Below are 20,654 nucleotides of genomic sequence, written 5' to 3' on the forward strand. Positions count from 1 at the left end.
GTTTGTTTTTTTTTTTTTTGAAAGACATCTATTTAAGATTTTTTTTTTTTAATTACACACCTTCGATGTAAAAACTAAGGATTGGTTAGATAAAAACCATATATACTACAGATAAAATTTTATTAGAAACCACGATAGGTACAGGTGGTGTGGAATTTTCAACTGTTTGTTACATAGCATGGACGTTTTATTTTACATATCAGAACATAAAGTCATTTTACTACTATTAACTGTCTCTGGCTGCATTTCAATAACAAGCATAAAGCTGTTCCGTGGTGAATTACTGGATGCCTGCTCTGTCTTCTCCCTTCTTCTGTCCAATTACACCAATCCCACACTTTATCCAGATGCGCACTTGACTCTTTTTGGGATATTTTACCTGTTTCACAACTATGGCCAATAATAATAATGCCCTTTTCAAGGAGTAGTCACTGCTTCTTTTTTTAACTTTTTTTTTTTTTTTTTTTTTTAACTTTATGTCGCTCAATACAATATTTATGCATCTAAGGCAGTTTTGGAAGCAGCTCCTACAGGAATTGGCCCAGCAGCTTTCTGTCAAGGCAGTACAGATGAGCCCTGAACCTGTAAGCAATCCAGGTTTTAAGACTGAGGCTGAGGACACATGCAGCAATGCTCACAGCCAAGATTCATTGCTCCAGGAGCCACGGGAGCTGTGCTGGCACTGCGTGCAGCCCTGTGGCACACTGTGAGCTATGAAAATAGTACCTGGTATGGCCACTGCAGGGCTGATTGTAAAATGCTGAGTGAGCACATACGTGTCTAAAATTTGGGTATATGCTAATCTGGTCATCCAGGCCCCTTTTATAGTCAATGGAGAGAGACTGGGCAGATTAAAATGGGATGAATCATTCTGCAGTGCTGATATTTTCCACTCGCAGAGGAATCTAGCTCAGGCAGACTAGATTTCTCATTTCTAAATGGCTAAAGTTAAGTTAGGAGGATCCCACTTCTACTTGACCTTTATAAAAACATTTAGATAGCATTAAACAGCATGCTGCTTACAAACCACAGCTGAACTGAGCACAGATCCTCAGCCAGCACACCCCTGGGGCATGCTTTGGCTGCATTAAGGAATGGAAGGGTGGTGGTTTTCGTCTTGCTCTTCTCATTGCAAAATGCCTAACCTGTTTTTTGAATCCGAACCCAGAGAGAGCTCATGGGCAAAGCGCAGGTGCGACCAGATGCGGAACCCAAGCCCCAAGGCAGGTCTGCATTTCCCATCTGGTTGGTTGTTTGTCTATTTGCTTTACAAACCAGAAACAGTAAACTGAAGGCATCATTAAAAAGAAGCAACCTGTACAGCACTAAAATCAATCAAATATGCTCACTGTGCCCAGGCTCTACTTACTACAGATTTCACTTCTCAAGAATGCAGAGAACTTCACGTGCATGAAGGCTTTTCCAGCTCCAGCTCTGACCTGGTGGCTGCATCATAACAGCGAGTAGCAGCCCAAGTCCAGAAAAACGCGGTCCAGTTCAAATCAGATTAAAGCAAAAATTAGCAAGTGAGGAAAACTTGGCTACACACGAGTTCTGTTTTCCATTGATGTATTCTAATCTGTACCTCAAAGGCTGTTTTTCTTTAAGGTAGATGTCCAAATTTAATACTGGCATGAGCAAGATTAGTTCCACCGAGTCCAGCAGCACTGGTGCCAGCAGTGAGTTTGGACTTCACTCTAAATAGAACAAATATTTGTATCAGTTTGCTGAGTATATGAGTAATACGAGTATTTGCCAAAATTTAAACAAGCTAAACTTGAGTCATGCCAGAAACCCCACCGTTCAGTTTGGTATCGTTGGCAGCTCCCAGGCTCAGGAGAGGCCTAAGTCTGGAAGAGCTTGGGTGTTTTTGGCAAACGATAATTTTTTTTTTTCTCTCTCTCCACATTTTGGAAAATTTGTGCCTCTCTGTATTAATTTATGATGTCATTAAATAATTCTTTTTGCAGCTTGTATAGAAGGAATGTTTCTTTTGAAGATGAGAACTCCCCTGAGGACGGTTATAGTGAAAAATTCCAGCAGGAGGAAAAAACCTCCTCCCCCCTTGGCCACTTGCATTTCTGCAGTACTGCTGGAGCAGCAAAAAATTTACAATATTTTAATTTAAGGTTCTGCTCCAAGGAGGTGCCACGCACTTGCCTGTGACAAGAGGCAGCCCAAATTCAATGTGAAGCGAGGGCTTTCATTGCTTTGATAGTTGGTTGTAACAGAAGTCATGAGCCAACAACTTGCTGCTGGGGAGAATAAAGTTTTGACCTATTTCCTTTCTACAAAGTACAGGTTCAATATTAAAAATGAAAGAGCAGAAAATGTTGGGAGCGGTACAACAAAAGCAAAAAAGCCTTTTCCGACACGAATTCAAAACAAAAACAATGTCATGTGTGAAACTGCTGCCCAGGTGGTGCCCATCACAGAGCGCCCCCCCTAAGGAAAAGCCTTCAGGCAGCAGTGTGCCAAGCAGGGCTGGGTAGCAGCCACTCCCTGACCGCTGCCACTGCCAGCTGTTCTTCACAGCACAAAGTTTAGAGAAATGCTCCCAGCAGTCCCAGTATCCCTGAGGTATGCCATTAGCAGCCAGCATGGGGCTTGGACACATTGCTTCTTTCCATCTGCATGACCTGGGCAGCGGCCTGGGGCCTCACAGTCCTTGCAATGCTAATTATTCCCATGCGGGTGGAACAGTCTCCTCCAAACCATTAACTCTCCCAGCCCATGGTACACTGCAGGCTGTGCCCGTCAGGAGTTGAGGAGCTGACCACAGGTCCCTTTAGCCACGGGGTGCTGTACGTACCAGGCACAGGTAGAGAAGGCGCAGCTGCAGCTCCTCAGGTTCTCTTCCAGAAGAGCTGCACTCCAAAAGAGAGATTTCAGTTCAGGCATCTGGTGGTAGTAAGCCCTGAGGCTTTGGGATCCAAGTCCTTTCTGCTCAGCCACCACATCCTTTGCACAGTGTGCACCAAAGCACAGCCCCAAGCCTAAGTCTGACCTAAAAAGAGCTTAAAAGAGGAAATGAAAGGGTATATAAATTAGTGCAAAGTGCTGATAATGCTAACTCAATTAAAATCAGGCTTATTTTATGTTAATTATAAACTTGTTCAAGCAAAAGAAAAGTAAAACACACTGAAAGGAACATGTGAGGAATAGCTAGAACAGATCAAAAGAGTCTAGTTCCACAGACAAATAGTAGAGGGTAAGAGGCCTGAGCAAGTATCCTGCAAGTGCCAACAAACTTTCATCTGGTTTTCTTTCTGTTGCCGTTTTCCTTAGTTTTCAGCAAATACAAATTTTTGGCCTTCAGCCGTGCTTTGTTACAGTTTTGATGAATATTTTCAGTGGGGCTGTACTTACAAGCTGGAGGACATGCCTTTTCTTAAAGAGTATTTCATCGAATGACCATTTTTGTCAGCACTATCTACTTGGATAAGAATGATTTTAACAGTTTTGAAAGACAAAACTTGATAAATTCAGCTTCTAGTTGGGAGGTTTGCACTGACAGCAGGAAATCAGGCCAAATTTGTCCAATGCCTCGGACGCTGCCAGCAGGAATGGACGCATCCTTTGATAAATATTTACTGAAGAACAACATGTGCAGAGAACAGTATGTGCAAAACTACTGTCTTTCCTTAACAGTCTCTGTCTTACATAAGGCTGACAACAATGTATTTTGGAGTTCAACATTCAGTAGAGAGCTGTAAAGGAATATTCTCAGATTTTCCTGCCAGAATCATAAGGCTTAGTCCTGTTTCTGTTGAAGTCAGTAGGAAAACTTTTATAGATTTCAGCATGGCAAGACCAGGCCTCTGATCTTCTTTTCAAGGCTTTCAGCCTTGGCTTTGCTGCGCACAGGTTAGGTCTGAGGCAGAGAGGAGTTGTGTTTGATGGATGACGCAGACACACTCTGCAAATCGTGGTTTAGTCATGCCCAGTGCGTCTGAGAGCTACTGAGGGAATAATAACATTTTAAATTTAACATATTATATTATATTTAATATTAGTTGTGTATCTCATAAATAGATGAATAGTTCATAAGAAGAATAAGTCTTAAACCACTGATTATCCACACTAAATCCAAGCACTCATTTTAGCCTGAAACTTTAGAGCATATTTCCCCAGACATGAGGAATCAATCACAAGACATCCTGGAAAGGTGATGAACTTGCTTTGTGCTGCAGAGGTAATGGGAAACAGTCAGCATGCACGCAATGGATACCTTGACTGAAAGCAAAGGTGACTGCTACCAAGCGACTGTGTGCAGGACAAACTGGAAGTGGGAAAGGTAATCAATTAAATTTAAAGTGAAGAATAAAAGTAACCACATTGTCTTATCCGATGAGACATCTTTGGGTAATGATTTAGCCTTAAGCTTACTTACAAGAATGCAAAAAATGATCAAAATGAGAAAAATATCAAAGATTTCAGCCATATTAAAGTTCTGTTTTAAATGAATCAACATTCTACCTTCCCATCCTTCTACAGACACAATCAGTTGAATGCTTAGATAGTTCCCCCCTCCCTCAGGCTTTCTCATCATTTATCATTACGAAACAAAGTAGACAGGTTAGAGGCAGGAAAAACTTCCACTGGGATTTCTGTCGAGCGTCACAGAAAAAGACTGCGTTTACACTTAGTGCTAGAAGTGAGCACATGGCTGTCACACAGGCTTTTGAATGGATGACCCTTAGTATTTCTACATTTCTTCATTCGGAACATGCAAGGAGAGATGGGGTTTAACTCTCTGTGTAAATGTTGCCTAAGCACTTCAAAGGTGGGAGGTGTTAATGCAAGCAGACTGCATGGGTGTGCATGGAAAAGCAAAAGGGCAAATCTCAGCCTTCAACAAAGACTGCACATATAGAGAAAGGCAAGTGAGCGCCCCTGTGGATCGTCTGACCATTTGCCCCAGTGTGACACAGGTGGGAAGAAGCAGGGTTGGCTACAGGATGGCACTGATGGAGGAACGTGTGGTGCATGCTGTGTTTCCTGTTCCCAAGATGGTGCACAAGGAAGAGCTGGTCCTGCAAGCTGTGCAATTAACTCAAAAGATTTCAAAAACAGCTTTAAATGGTTGTCTAAGAACTCCAGTGAAGTTCAAGATTTCCAGTCCTAATATACTCAGCAATGATTCAGCTTACAGCCATTAGCAAACTATTTAATTTTTGCTTTGTGTCTGTCATGCACAAAATGAAAATAATCTTTACTCACCTCTGCAAAGCACTTAATCAGATCGCCTGAAAATCAATATTCATACTCAAGGCAGAAAAGAATGGAAGCAGGAAGTCAACAGCAAGGAAATAAACACAAGGAAATGGTGAACTTGAAAATGATGAGGAGGAGAGAGAGAGGGAGAAAATGGTAACTAGAAAATAAAAATATTCTTCTTGACAAAGAGCAGAAGCAACTGGCAGCATGCAAACAAGCCTTCTGAGGAACTGAGTTTTGATGTGGAACACATGCACTTTTCTTTAATTTCAAAATGACAGGGTATTCTCCTACCACATACACTGCATGCCCCACTCTGAAAGCCTAATGCAGTAATAATTCTTCACTTGGCTGTAATGCTGTGCTCAGATGTTTCTTTGGAAATATTTTCTTTTTTGTTGTTTCTTAGTGAAGTCTGAGACTCTCTGTTTGGCAGTGGTTTTCCACAGCCCAGCTTCTTTTGTGTCTTTCCCAGTTTTCCTTTCCACAGATACTGCAACGCATCAATTTGATGAATCATGCTTTCTTCTAATAAAATATTATCTTAATCCAGTGCCAAAGGCCAGATTTCTATGATAGAGATTCAGAATGAGTAATAATTACAGCAAAAAAGAACTTCTGCTGCACATTTTCTTTTCCTCTGTTTTTGAGGGTGAGAGGCTTCCCAAGTCCCATTATTTTCATATAGGAGGTACCTTTTCAGCTGGAGCCCATTAGCTCAGCAGGGCAATGGATTGATTGCCTTCGGCCATTGCTCCTGGGCTCCATTGCTGCTGGCCAGTGTTCTCTAAGCTTCTTTACAGAGCTGCATGGTTGAGCCCAGCTTTCTGACAACCCCCTTGAAGAGCTTGGGTTTAAGTCTGTGATTAGTGGCTGTGAGTATCCATTACCCAAATATCTTCAGTAAAGGGATACAAGTCAGTAGGCAGTTGAGTAGGGCTTTGGCGTATAAAAGTTGTTATAACTTACCAACAGGGATACAAGAGAAGATTTGCTTCCTGCAACCCACCATGTCAAGGAGCCAAACAAAACTCATTTGTTCTGGTTTTGTACAGATGACCTGGTTGTCTGTGCAATAAGCTTTGCATATCTCACTGCCTAAATAGGCAAGATCTGAAGATCTTCAGGGTATCAGCAGTGGATTTCATGTGCTGGTGCAACGCCTCACACAGAGGAACCGCTGGGAACTACCAATATAAAGTGATAATAATGGCTGTCTGCACATTTCATTTCATAGGATGCATTCCTTTTTGCAGCATTACTGAAAATCACTAAAATATAAATGAAATAAGAACCATTCTTTTACTTACTGCTAATGGCAGCCAGTCAATACTACCCTTGCTAGCTACATATAATGACATGCAAGAAATATTTTAAAATACACTGTGGCAAAATACTACACTATAAATGAGACTTCTGGAGATGTTACCTAAATTAGTCTTGCCTTTGTGATATTTAATCATAATAATAAAAGTTAGAGCGCTTTTGCCCTTCCATCAGAAACTGCTCTTACTTGTTTTGCTAGCCCCACTTTCTACTGGCAGTGTGGTGTCGTGGTGTATAATTTCATAGACACAAAGACACTTCACTACCATAGCTCTCATTATTAAACAATATATTTTAATTGTCACCACCTTTCTCATATAGACATGGGCCAAATCTAACCTTATTGGCTTCAACTCAGCTCCACAAGGGATGGATTTGGCTCAATATATATAAAAATACAGCAAGTCAAGTCATAAAAAGAAATGTTTGGGTTTCTTTTTTTATAGCAGCCAATGCTTTTTGCTATAAGAACACACATGCCTGGCCAGTAAAATCCCATGATAAAGGACTAAAGCGTTTAAGACTTCATATGCAGAATAGTCCGTGGTGTTTAATTACAATAGCAAAAGATGCCGTGTTATAAAAGCATTTCTTACCTGGAAAAGGGATCCATGCTCTCCAATGAAGCTTAATTACCCAAAGCATGCTGAGTTTTTCCCTCCTGGCAATAACCTCTAACACCAATAACTCTGCTGTTTCTTTTGACATCTGAATAGCTGAATATTGTTAATTTTTGTTCTAATTTCCTTATTTGGATTATAGCCTTCCACACTTTTACTTCCGAGGAAAGATTTGAACATTATAAGAGCTTCATTCCTGGGACACTCCTCTTTCTTTCTCCCACTTTTCCCTGCAGAATTTCATGCTCTCAGCCCTGTTCTGGCACTCCTGCTTCCCCATCTCTTTACGCCTTCCCAGCATACTTGGCTCCAGATGTAGATTTATGCATTTCCCCTCTTGCAACTCTTTCCAACTACACTAGGAAGGTTTCAGCTTCATCATGGACCCAGAATATCCAAATTTCTGCAGCAAGAATTTGCTTAGAAGCATTAAAGAAAACTCCTTGCCTGCCTGTAAGTCTGAAGCACTCTGAAGTCCTTTGTTTTACAGCTCTCACAAACAAACGTGCACAGGGCAATAACGCTCTGTACTGAGCAGTGGAGCTTATAAGGAGTCATGTTTTTCTTTTGCAAAAAAACCCCACATCCAACTGATATTGTTTTGGGGAAACTGAGTCTTCATTATTTATTAAGTCATATTAGATTTATAGCTCAGATTTGTGCCCAACTTTTATTAATTCATAAGGAGGAGACTATTTTTATATAGAAAACCTGCTTTCTTCAGGGCGGGACAGAACCTCTCCCTTGGAAAACGCTGTGATATTGAGCCATGATTTAGAATCATCACCTGTATTATCCTCCTCATCCTCACGCCTGCATCCTCAGCTTTTGATGAAGTCAATTTCCTGAGTGCATGTGAAAGCCTGTGGCTGCAGCCTGGAACAATCCTGCCTCAGTGCTTCCCTTGTGTTGTTGATCCTTTAATTTCCTCCAGCCGACTCCTGCAGGGGACTCGCTCGGAGTTTTATGCTACTCTTTTGGACTAATCATTTACGACTGACTTAAAAAAAAATAAAAAACCACTCACATACAGCTACTGCTAGATAGAGGGGTCACTAATTGGGATGTACTGCTAGCCAATTGGCAACAGAGGTTTAACAGCAGTTCCCAGGAACCTAAAAATTGTGCCCAAAGCTTTATAACCAGACCAGTTATTTAGAATTTTATTCAGAAATTATGGTTGCAATCTATAAAATACCTCTGCAGTGCAAGTTTTCACACCTTTAAAAGCAAGGCTAGCAGAAAGTCATATAAAACCGATTAATAGAAGAAATCATAATATCAAGAGAAAGATCTCCTATTCTGCCTAGCTATGGGAGTTACACACAGGGTTCTCATCTGTGTGAAATCCTGTGTTAAAAACAGAAAATCTAAGAGTACTTGGAATTACAGATCTGAAAGAAAAATTAGAGGTTTAAAAGTCTGTGCCTTAGGCTAAGGACATAACAGGAAACGAGACAAAATGCAGAAGGACCATGCGTTCATTTATCCAAGGTTATCGATGTTAATGCACAGCAAAATGGAGATCAAAACAGTAAATTTACTGTATGTGAAAAGCAATATTCATTAAACATTTCTTTTGTGAAATGTTATTAAATTCCAGCTTAAAGTTGAGAATTTGATGCTCATCTCTCGGACATCGCTTTTACTTTTTTTTTTTTAATAATGTTAACTACACTGTCATGGATGCTGTTGTTTTAAACATGCTCTGTGTAACGAGAGCATCTTCTGTGAGGTACCCAGGCAAGGACAACCATGACAGCAGTGATCCAGGAGTAAATACACAGACATGAATGGTCAACTTTACTTCTTGTTTTTGTGTCTGCGTGCATTACAGGTGAGTTGAAGGACAGATTTATATCATTTTGATGCATTATAAACACCAAGTTCCTTACTTCAAGTGAAAGCAAAGTCACACTATGTTTTGGAGAACAGAACTGGGTTCTGTTGCTATTTCTGGCTGCATTTGGCTCAGATTCACTTATGCAGTGTGGCAGGAGCTGGTAATTCAACCCTTTCACGTACTCTTGATAAAAATTCAAGATTCAATTAAAAAATTATCCTGGCGTACTAAGTCAAATGCGTTTCAAACTACTCTAGGAAACAGAAAGAAGGAGATAGAAAGTCTGAAGTGGCCATTTAAATGAATGGTTATGTATGGCAGAAACAGAAAAATCTCGAGCAGCAGCCGATTTATACGCTGCTAATTCCTTCCTTAGACGATCAGACTTAGGCTGGTCTGATTTCAGCAGGAAAATCTCTGCATAGAGATCAACACTGGTCTCAAGCATAAGATCCTAATTATTTGAAAGGCATTTGTTTTCATAGCTTTTTTTTTTTATGTGTCCAAGTCGATGGCATTTTAATGCCTTATTAAATGGTTGTTTTACAGCAGCCCGTCTGTTCAGTCTCTGTGCCCATGTCTGTACTCTGTGCTGCAAGATTTCACCTTTCATGCTGGCCAAAAAATATTTTCCAAATTCCCTATAAAAGTTTTCGATATTTCCTAAGACAAATAGAGTGGGCTTTTTTTACGTACTCCAAAATGTCATTGATATGGTAGATATGATATGTGCAGCTCTGCAGTTACGGCATGCTTGCAAAAAGGTAAAGGTTTGTGTTCATTACAGAGATATCCTCTGCTAGCTCGGGCCCAGCTTTATGTGATTTTTTTCTAATTACATAAACAAATGCTAATGTTTTCATTTCTGTTTTTCTTTAATTCAGCTTAAATCCCAGCAATACAAAATATGTGAACATTCCCCTACTGTGCTTTTAGCCCAGACATTGCCACGTGGGGTCTCTAAAAGCACAAGAAGTAAAAAAATGAACCAATTCAAAACCTACCTGAAATAAAATGAAATTGAGGGGAATTTTTTGTATCAAATTACATCAAGCATAGGCGAGGTGAACAAACATTCAAATGTGAAAAAGAAGGCAAATTTTAAAATGGTCTATTTACTGGCATGCTGACAACAGTTCCTGCAAAATATTCCTGTTAAACACATGGTGAAACCCTTTGCTTTGTTGAAGGCAAATGGCAGAACCCCTGCTGACTTCAGTGGGGCCAGAATTTGTAACCAGGTAGCTCTTTCCCACCACTCACAAGAAAGATTGTACCACCTCTCCGCTTACCCCGGAGTATCTTTATGGAGTTAGCATGTAATAACAAAATCCTTTACTTATCTGTCTCATTAGTCCTGATGAATCTGTGGTAGAGATCAGCAAAATCTTTCAAGATAAAGAATAATCTGAATTGCCTGCTTTCCGTTTTTGAGGGTTCTGTAGCAGTAAGCAATAACGAACAGACGATGGGAGCAGCCAGACCTACAAAAGAAATAGTATTTTAAGAGTACTGTACCTAAGGGGAAAAAAAGGTTTGCTTTTTTGTACATAAAGAGCTCCATTCATTAAAAGAAGTTTTTACAAATGTGGTTATTTCAAATAGTCAAAAAGTGTGAAATACACTTAAAATGAGTAACATTTGTGGGCTTTCCTATGGTTTAAATATGTGCCATACTAATAAAGCTCTCCTCACACCTCTTCCTCAATCATGGTCTTCGGCCTCATTCTGCAGGGTGGTTTGCTGCGAGGGAGCTCAGCACTTTGCTGGAGTGGAGCACTGGCTGTTTAAGTCCCTGCTCTGCAAAGATGAGAGGAGCTCACCGGGATCCAGAAGAAATCACCCATCCCTGACATCCAGCATGGCACATACCACAGTGCCCAGCACTGGGCCCATCAAGAGCGCCATGACACTGAAGAGCTAAGCAGGCACAATAAGGCTGAAATGAGAATGGAGGTGGAGGCACACAAATCTGAAACCCTGCAGCCCCCACCAGGTCAATTGTTAAAGCACCGATTGCCTTCTGGAAGCAGAATCCAAGCACATCCAAGCACAGCCAGACCAGACACCCCAACACCCGCACAAATAACAGCCGAGCCTACTGCATAACAGCAGAGCCTTGCTTTTGCAGGAAGCCTTCCCATGTCCCATCAGTTTCCTTGTCCTTCCCACTCTTGGTTTTAAAGTGGACCTGGCACTTACACTGTATACAAAGCGTCTATCAACCGCTGGCACGTGGAACAAAACTGCTTCACGTGTCATTAAATGTTTCCTCTGCTGATACTGGTCAGTGTTGTTGGACAACCCATAGTAACTTTGCAGTGCTACTGATTTAGATTCAAGCTCATTCAGCTGAGGTTTAACAAAGTGATGAAAATCTTTACAGAACAGATTTTCCAGTATGCGATTCCTCCTGCTGTGTGAAGAAAGCTTTAAATAGTTTTGCAATGAAACAACCACATTAAAATAAGATTATTCAGAAGTACTCTTTTTTTTGCTTTTGTCCTCTCGGTTCTCAGCTCCCTATGATGTCCAACACTTCAGATAGCTGTTCTTAAAAGAAATGCTCTCAAAACCATGACCTTATTTGCCTCTCCTTCCAGATCCCTGCTATCACGCTCTGTTGCTGCACATCAAGGAACTGAGTGAAACACAACGTGACAGCTCTATGATGGTCCAAGTACGAAAAACATGACATGCTTTGGAAAGTACTGCTTTAGATACAATAACTTTAAAACTGAACGCGTTTGCAATAGCACAAAAAAACTTCCAAATTTTGATGTGTGTAGCAAGGAAATAATCAGACTGTTACTTAGTTCACACACAGAGACCCAAGAAACTATCACAATATTGTACAGATAGTTAGACATAAAAAGACATGTGTCAGGCAGTATCTATGTTTTACTAAGGCACAGATCTTCTTTGCTTCTCTACAACCAGAGAGGAGAATTTAATGTCAAAATTCCTTATTGAACACTAACAAATTAAGCCCAAAGCACCCAAAACGTTCAGCAGGAGGAAGTCATGAACAATAAAGCCATGCTTATCTACTAAAATGCCCACAGCTCAGCCCCAAAGGAGGGGAGGACACCTTTGCCCCCAGCCCAACGTCTGTCCCAGAGAAGGCAGACGTCCATCAGGGCAGTGTCTGCTGGATCCCTGTTGCCTGCTGAGGCTCTGTCCAAGCAGTATAACCTTTTTCAAAGAGACGGCAGTGAAAATGTTCTATAGGTTTAACCACTATCAGATGTTCTTTGAGTGGAATATTAATTTCTCTCCTGAGAACATAAACGTTTTGTTGTAATAAGCCACCATCCTCTCAAGCCCTTTGATTTGCTCTGTCAATACTGCCCCCATCACAGCATCTGTGTCCAGCCTGGAAGGTGTGTGAAATGTGGGAGGCAGGAGCGGAAGCAAGAACATGGCTTTTTTCAAAGACTGAAGATGTTAAATCACACCATACTGGCCAGTGAAATGGTTTCCTTCTCACCAAATGCATGCAGTGGTTTTACGGCATTAATAAAGCCACAAATAAGCTGTCTGAAATAGCAGTAGCAGTAATCTGTAAGAAAACCCCAAGCCTTTACCTGGCTGCCACTGTCTGGGGAGCTGGTTGGGGCTGTCCTGCCTCCATTTGCTTTTTGTCTGTGCAAGCCATTCCCTGGCTGAGTGCGGACTCATAATGAGTTACTTCTGCCTGCAATGATTCACTTGCCTTGAGGTTTGATTCCAGGTTGATGACTTTCAGCACATTACAGACCATTTGCCACCACATCAGGTCCTGTCTGAGTGTTTTCTTTCATACTGAGATATCATCTAGAGATAATGCAGAACAGGCATGCTGCACAATACCTGCTCCCCATCTTCTATGGCTCACAGGTGTGGAGCCAAAACACGTCTTTTCAAACCACAGTAGGTCCAAGTCCTGCTCTGGAGGCTGCTCCCTCATCTGTTGCTGTTATTGGCTTTGCAAGCTCTGGTCAGGCCACCATTTGACTTTAATCAGAACTCAAGTGAGGTCCAAAAATTGTTGAAAGCTCACTTATCCCATCCCCATTCATTTCCTTGATGCCCAGTAGCACTTCTTTCTGCTTTGCTTTCGCTGAACAGCAAGGTGCGGGGTAATGGGCTGCTTTCCCTCAGCATCAATCTGTGGTAGACCACTGTGTGCAGGCTGTGTATTTATTGGATCCAGAGAACTGATTTTTAGCTGGAAAAAACTTTCAGGGAATCTAAAAAGTATGCCAAAGCCTTGACCGTGGCACAGTAATGCCTTTATCCCTGCTAACAGCAGCACTAATGGCAGCAGTGACTCCAGCCTCAGCGGTCCCAGCAGAGCAGGGGGGTCCGGCATGGACCAATGTAACTTGCAGTCAGTTCAGCATTTCAGTGTATTAGCATGGGAGATGATTAAGCTCTTCCTCAGACTTGCAAGGGCATGAGCAGCTAACACTTCTGCAAAGGCCTCTAAAATGAGATTTCCTCTGCCCTGCCACAAGGAACTGCTGTACCAGGAAAATCTGTGCAATGTGCAGACACTGCGCTTCACCTGGGCCACATAATTAAAGAAAATTTCTGGAGATTTAATTTACAAGGCAGCATTTCCAGCAGATTTAAAACTCTGTTACTAAGCATAATGAAATCCAAGTTCCTCCTTAGCTTATCCATCATTTTAGCCACATTTCTTCCTCTGAAGTAGAGCTCTAATTTTCAAAATCAATTTTACCAATGTTGGGATGTGTCATGTCTCCCAGCAGTCACTGTCTCTGCTTGCAACCAGTTTATCCTTTTTCAGTCTGCCTAGTCCAATAACTTCAGTTTGAGAAAGGGTGCTTTATTCCATTCATTTCACAGATCCTCATATACATTCAAAAAGTAAACTGACCAAATCTAGAGAAAAGCTATGAGCTTTATCCTCATTCCTTTGGAGCTCAGCACTTTCAGCTTCATGTCTTCACATTTCCTGAACTGATTGAAGAACCTTCCCTAGACATTTCTGAGGCTCTGTCCTGGCCAGCCTCAGAAAGCTTTTATGGCCAATTTTTTCATAAGTCTAATATTTAACTGAACGACTTCCTTTAATTTTTCTACAGCTGCCAATTTTCCTTGTTTTACAAACCAAGATTATCACTTTTCCTAATTGTACAGTAAGGCCAGGGATCAGATTAGGATCGCCCCTTTTCATCGTTCATTTTATAAAGAGTACTTGAGTTACAGGATTTGGCTGCAAGGAATCCCAGTTTCTGTCCATCTTTCCAGTCGTTCAGTGGGGCTGGGATTTAAATAGACCATATGTGCTTCTTATGAAGCCCATAGCTCGAAAGTAGGTGGTGTTCTATTTTTTGAGCTGATTTATTGGTAAATTTCAAGTTACAAGTATATTTTCCTCCTAATTTCCTATCTCACCGAAATCATCAGCTCACAATCTTTTTTGTTAAGCTAGATTTCAAAGGTGACCTAAAATTCTTTGATTTCATTCCAAAATTGATATTTTAGCTTATATCTTCCTAAGTACTGGGCAGCTAGCTCCAGGCTAGCCAAAATTGTTCCACTAAAATTTCCAAGTGATGGCAAGCAGTTTGTTGGACAAGACAGAGATCTTGTCAATTCATTTTTGGAGGTTTCCATGCAGCCTTACCATCTGCCCAGGGAATTTTGTAGACGGCCCTCACTTCTGAAGAGGACTTCCAGACATTTCAGATTCTTGTTGTAAATGTATTCACCCATCTTTGATTTCTGCAAGTCCTGCATAAAACAAGGTACTTGGGAAGGGGAAAAAAGAAAAGAGAAGCACCAGTGTTTCAGATACTGGTGTTTAAAAACGTTGTCTGGATGTTCTGAATTAATATGGTGTTAGAAGCTGCCAAATGGCTGCATGCCAAGACTCAACCTAAGGTGTATTTTTATGGCAAAGCTATAAACCCACAAAATAAGTGCTTTATAATGGAAATTCTGACACACTTTTAGTATTAAGAGCAGAAATATACTGGTTGTGGCAAGTAAGTATTTGACAGCTTTGGTACTCCCTTGTCAGCTGTTCTGCCTTAGCAAGTCCAGTTTGATGGTGGGATTCCTCCTTTATCTCGTTGTGTTCCAGCCACATGATTCTGGGGCCAATGGGCTGAGCTACGTTCATTCTGGACCTCTCAGTACCTTCTTCCAGGTGATTACAGTGAAAAGCAACAGCTGGGAATCAAGAAGTACCGACATCTGCTGCATTCTGGAGCTCATGGCACTGACCTGACTCCATGCAGAGAGCGGCTTTCATCAGCCAAGGGATGGGAGGTTTCCTCTGACATCGTTCCTTTGGAGTGGCACTTGTTACCTGGTGACAAATTCCTGTGGCTGGGAAGAAGGCCGAGCACAAGGGCATTGCTTTCTACTTGACACTGACAGGTAGAAACCACCTTGGGATGCTCGTTGATATTAGAGCTATGAACTAACCCATGCACAGTGGGAGAACAGAGCCACCTCAAGTGATTCGAGGATAATCCACCACTTGAAACATCACACAAATACATACAATCTAACAAGAGACTGTTTAAAATTGTTACCCAAACAATACACAGCAGCTCTGCATCTGATCTGTCTGTACTGCGTACGCTAAACCTGAGATTTCCAAATACAGGTAGGGGGATTATGGATACCTTTTCCATTCCACACTTCTTGATTTGCAGAAATAGTCTTTGGGAAAACCACGAAAAAAATGAGTCAACCTCTGAGTGTCAGAACAGAGTTTGAGACACCCACCCACAAACTCATGTACATATTGAACTTATTTCATACTTCATACACAAGTTGGAGAGAAAAAATTGCAACTTAAAGTGAAAGAAATCTAAACAGCTGACAAAGAAACAATGATGGATTAAACTTTTCAAGTAGTATGCAAGCTCTGTGTCAGAAAAGTTTTCCTACTCTTAACGCATAGATTAACTGCAGCAGCAAATAATAATGCAGAAAACTGTTTCTTTTAAATAAAGATTGAGAGGAAATGAAAACCAAATTACACATTACTTTTAAAAGAATCTTTCTGAAGATGAAATAAAACATTTGTGCCTATGAACCAAGATTCATACCCTTACTTCCAACATCTTCCATTAACGCCCCTAGGAAATTTAACACAATTAATTTAATGTTCTAAGGGGTATGCTGAATGGAGGCAAGCAGAGCCTGGGGCATACTAACTGGCTGCAGTCTTTGAAGAAAGCTAACAGCTTAAAGACATAAGTAAATTTTACTTGTATCTTGAGGATATTATTCATAAATTTACATTAGCTTAGTTTGGTAGATTCTAAGGGCGTTTATGGAAGGCCTAGAAATCAAAGCCTTAAACAAGAGCATTGTTTTGTTTCAAATCACAAGCCGCTTGCTCGTCAAATTTGGAAACTTCTGTGGTACTCCACAGAACTTCCTGTAAAAACAAAATTCTGCATAATGGTTTCAGACGGGACTGAACACTATGGATCAAAACACAAAACTGCATACAAGTCAAGAATCAGAGCTGCTAGCAAGACAGAAGATGAACAAATCTTATGGGTACATCTGGACACATCAATAATTATGCAATTAGAGTTTTTAAAGGGCTGCAAATTCAGAAGAAAGTAAGGCATCACTTACAAAACTTGTGTTTTTCATGCTGGATGAATTGATAGTTAGCTGAATGCCTGCAATCTGTGACAAGGAAGAAATACCTTGGTGGTTTTGTGCTCTAGCATTTATCTCTGGAATTACATCTGATACAAGAAACACTGGCTTCAATCTGAATTAAAAGATCATTCAAAAAGTATGTTGCACGTGTACTTGCAGTATGTTTTAAGATACTGCTTTAAAATGTGGTACAGAGCTCTACTGCAGCTGATCTATTAAGTCTACCTAGTCTACCTTTCAAGTCTGCATATTTACACAACTACTCTACATGCCTTTCAGGTTTATTATTTTAGTGGCTTGTTTTTTGTTGGTAGATAGATGGATAGATAAAGCACTGCTGTATTTTCAATGATCTGGTAATGAAGGTTACCTTCAGGCAAACTTCTGTCATCCAGCAGCATGACAAGGTCCCGACTCCTGCCTTCAGATCTCTTCTGAACTAGCGGTACCTGTCATATTTTGGGCTTTTTTTTTCAGTAACCTTTTTGGATGCTCCAAGTATATACACACACATGGTTAAATGTTAATATTCATTTCTGCAATAAAAAGTCAGCTCTGATGCAACTTCACAAGCTGAAGGAAAATATCAATGTGTGGGGAAAAAGCCTTTGGCACGACAGTTTATTTTTCTTGCTGTGAAGATCAGAATTTTCTTTATGATTAGTCTCATATGTTTCATACTGGTTACTCAGGATATTTTTCTATTTGATGCAAATCAATGTTTATGCTGGTTTAACACCTTTATTTAGAGGCCATGGGAAGCGAGCCTCAGTGTGGGTACATGCCCAACTGTGCCTTGGGATTGAGGACACAGAAGATACGGTCAGCAGCCCTTGTTGCTTCCTGGACCTGCTCTGCAAATCCACATCACACACAGTGCTTCCTTTGGACAAGCCTTCCTCCTTTTATTAGCTCTTCTCTGCTTTTCTGAGTTAGAAAATCAATGGAAATTTGATTAAAATATTTGGTTTTGGTATAAAACAAAGATAACCTGGGAAAAATACTTCAGGCAGAACTCTCACAACTGAAAGAATTTAAAGGTTTTCTCAGTTTTACTTTCTTTGGAAGAAATAGAAACTAAGAGGCCCTTTTATTGGTACAATGATGCAGAGGAACCTTGAGGGTCTAAGTGTCTCCTTCTGACATGACTTAAGTCAACAAGCTTTTCTTAAAGAGTATTAACTATTAGATTTGAAGAAAGGCATACAGCTTCCAGCAATGAGACAAACACCTTAACAGTTCAGTAGACCTCTACCAGCCAGGGCAGAAGAAGAGCTAGAATATTTCCACAACGGTATGGGAGCAGGATGTGGAAAGTTGGAAGGTCATTGGAAAAAAATATTTGCCACAGGAACTCTGCTTTGGAGTCAGCAGGGAAAAACTGAGGGATGCAAGCCACGAGCATGAATGCAACCCCAAGCAGGGAGTTACTGCTCTTGCAAAACTGCTGCCTCTCCCCATCTGCAGTGAGAATTTTGGGGGTTCTCCAGAATGGCCACCCTACACCACTGCACAAGACCCATGTGCCTGGGCATTGTACTGATGCAGAGAACTGTTCCAGCGTAAATCTGTCCTGTGTAGTCAGTCTGGAGGGAATAGCAGAGATCCTAAAATCACTCAAAGGCAAATCTGCTTCTTTAGCCCTGTCTAGACTGTGAGAAGATGGGTTCTGCCCTGCCCTGCCAGGGCTGGAGGGGATGTGGTCAGCTGGTACGTCTGGTCATGTGTGTGGTTGGAATGCGCTAAACTGAGATCGTTTTGCAGAACCAGTGTTTGCTGAAAATATTACTCTAACCCTTGCTGGGCAGACAACATCATCCTGCCAAATACAAAAAATGAGGTTTTGTTAAGCTACTTGTTATGAGCTGCCCAAACCTTGACTGCAGCTGAATGAAGAAAGCCCAGCATTCCCACGACGAACACATGGCTTAACCAGAATATGGGAGGTCCTTTCCTCTGAGAAGATGACAAGCCTAGGAATAATTGTTAAAATAAATACTTGAAAACTTGGCTCTCTCTCTTCACCTACACAGAAAGGAACAGCTAAATCCATAAGCCAAAGTTTTTGAGTAACTTTTAAGAAGTATTTCTCCTTTGAAACAGTTAGAAGCATACTTTGATCTTTGCGTATGAAATAGTCCAACTTTCAGAATAATCACAGTCAACATCCAGTCTCATTTCGACGTATAATTTGTGGCTTTAACATTTACAATGTTATTTTGAGGAAATGTAAAAAATATAATTCATTCGGTATGGTTTGAAGTCACAGATGTTACAAACTGAAGATAAGATATTCAAATTTTCTATATCTTACAGAATTTTAGGTTGTACCTATGGGACAAAATTTCTTTCTTCACAAGGTTCCAGTGTTCCCACACTGAACTCCAGTTGATTTCATGGTGATTTGATTTCTACCTCCCATTAGAAGACAGAAATTGTCTAAAAGTAAATTCTGGCTCTTATTAAGAACAATTACGCTTTCCAAGTAATACTATCCTTTAAGTATATATAATATAAACCACTGTAGTAAAGGAATATTTATATGAGTTATTTCCATACAAAAAAAAAAGGATCAAGAGCACACAACTTCTTATACCGCTACTGAACTACATGTACAGGCCTGTCTGAAATGCCAAAGCTTGAGATAAAGACTGGGACACACCACAGTTGAGACTATTGGAGCATAGATAAATGGAAAACTAAGATAATGGAAGACATTCATTGTGTCCAGTGCAAAGCACAGCATAAATATAGAACAAAACATAAAAGGTTATATCAACAGAAAATTTACCTAATGTAACACACAGTTTTATATTTAATAATACTTAAAATGCATAGACTCAAACTTCTTAATGGGAGTACCTATCATCTCTTTTTTGTGATTGTTTACATGAAGCTGGACAAACTGTATTATCTTTAGTTGCCTTAGAAATAACACCTGTAATGTTTTGACAGTATAAGCCATGCAATACTGCTCATGCAAAGGAGGACTAAACTAGAGGTTGGCAGGAGCTTTGTTCAGAATAGCTTTAATGCACGTTCCCCAAAAGGAAACGGGTGTGTGCTCCCTAGATGGTAAAATACAACACGCCCTCATATACCAACCAGTACAAAACTCAACCAAGACAGTTTTGAAATAAACAAATGCAGAGGACTCCATCTTCAGGGCCCAGAAAGAAAAATGGCTGACGTTCCCTAGAATTTCCACTTCCAGAGAGTGAGTTTTCACGAGAGGCACCAACAAGATTAAAAATAGGTGGCAAAGACAGAACTGATTAAATGCTTACAAAAAGTAACATCCACTATCTCCACCCCTTTGCAACAGACATCCCCATCTGGAATTTATTTTTAGGATGCTCATTCCTTCTCACAGGTTCAATGCTACCCGTTTCACACCATTTAACTATTGAAAGCTCTTGAAATTCCGGACCGGAGCAGCCAGAGCCCAGTGTATTTCAGAGTGATGTAGCTAATGTGTCAGACTTGTAAAATAGCTCTTAGTGGTAGACCTCCATTTAGAGAAAGACGGAAACTAGCTTTAAATACTTAAGGCTTTAATATCTAGTCCATTACGCTGCAGCAAGGTCTTGTAAAGAGTCAATTATGGGATACTTCTGATTTGATCCACATGCAAGGGAAATCCGCTTCTTTGCCTTTAAAGCTCTGTAGTAAGTGTCCTGTTTAAATAATTAGTGACACTTTTTCTTTGATCAAATTGATTCACATTGTTATTCTTTTATGTTAATTTAAAGCTTAATCCACGTAAAATCCAAGACAGATCTTAATCCATCACTCAGAGAGCTTTTACCAAAGGGCACTATCGTGAGATTGTCCAGAAAACACCACACGTTAAAGACAGTGGTGAGCTAACTTGTAATGTGGGGGCTTTTCCCCCCTTCTGGAAATCTGTGAATCACCAACTAAGTTGATACTAGTAGCTCAGGTAAACAGTAGTCAATTCAGAAACAATTCTGTCTGGAGACACAAAGCTAGCAGCT

General features: G+C 40.6%; 1 protein-coding gene across 10 annotated transcripts in view; it reads right to left on the reverse strand.

Moving 5' to 3' along the window:
* BRIP1 (BRCA1 interacting helicase 1) overlaps positions 1-20,654 on the reverse strand; it is a 109,708-nt gene that overhangs the window by 5,850 nt on the left and 83,204 nt on the right. For 5 of the 10 annotated variants that reach the window (XM_042830464.1, XM_042830463.1, XM_042830466.1 and 2 more), the window contains exons 25-27: positions 10,353-10,493; positions 2,813-3,018; positions 1,370-1,697 (exon numbers count right to left, since the gene is read on the reverse strand). In XM_042830464.1, the coding sequence (XP_042686398.1) occupies positions 10,401-10,493 (93 nt within the window). In that variant the 3' untranslated portion in view covers positions 1,370-1,697; positions 2,813-3,018; positions 10,353-10,400. Of the gene's footprint in view, positions 1-86; positions 1,698-2,812; positions 3,019-10,352; positions 10,494-14,647; positions 14,772-20,654 lie in introns of those variants that run through there. The other 5 variants (XM_042830460.1, XM_042830461.1, XM_042830470.1 and 2 more) reach the window with 4 other exon arrangements.

The sequence above is a fragment of the Centrocercus urophasianus genome, unplaced genomic scaffold (assembly GCF_019232065.1).
Source record: "Centrocercus urophasianus isolate 14NV4802_14NV808 unplaced genomic scaffold, USGS_Curo_1.0 seq_33, whole genome shotgun sequence".
Taxonomy (NCBI): Eukaryota; Metazoa; Chordata; class Aves; order Galliformes; family Phasianidae; genus Centrocercus; species Centrocercus urophasianus.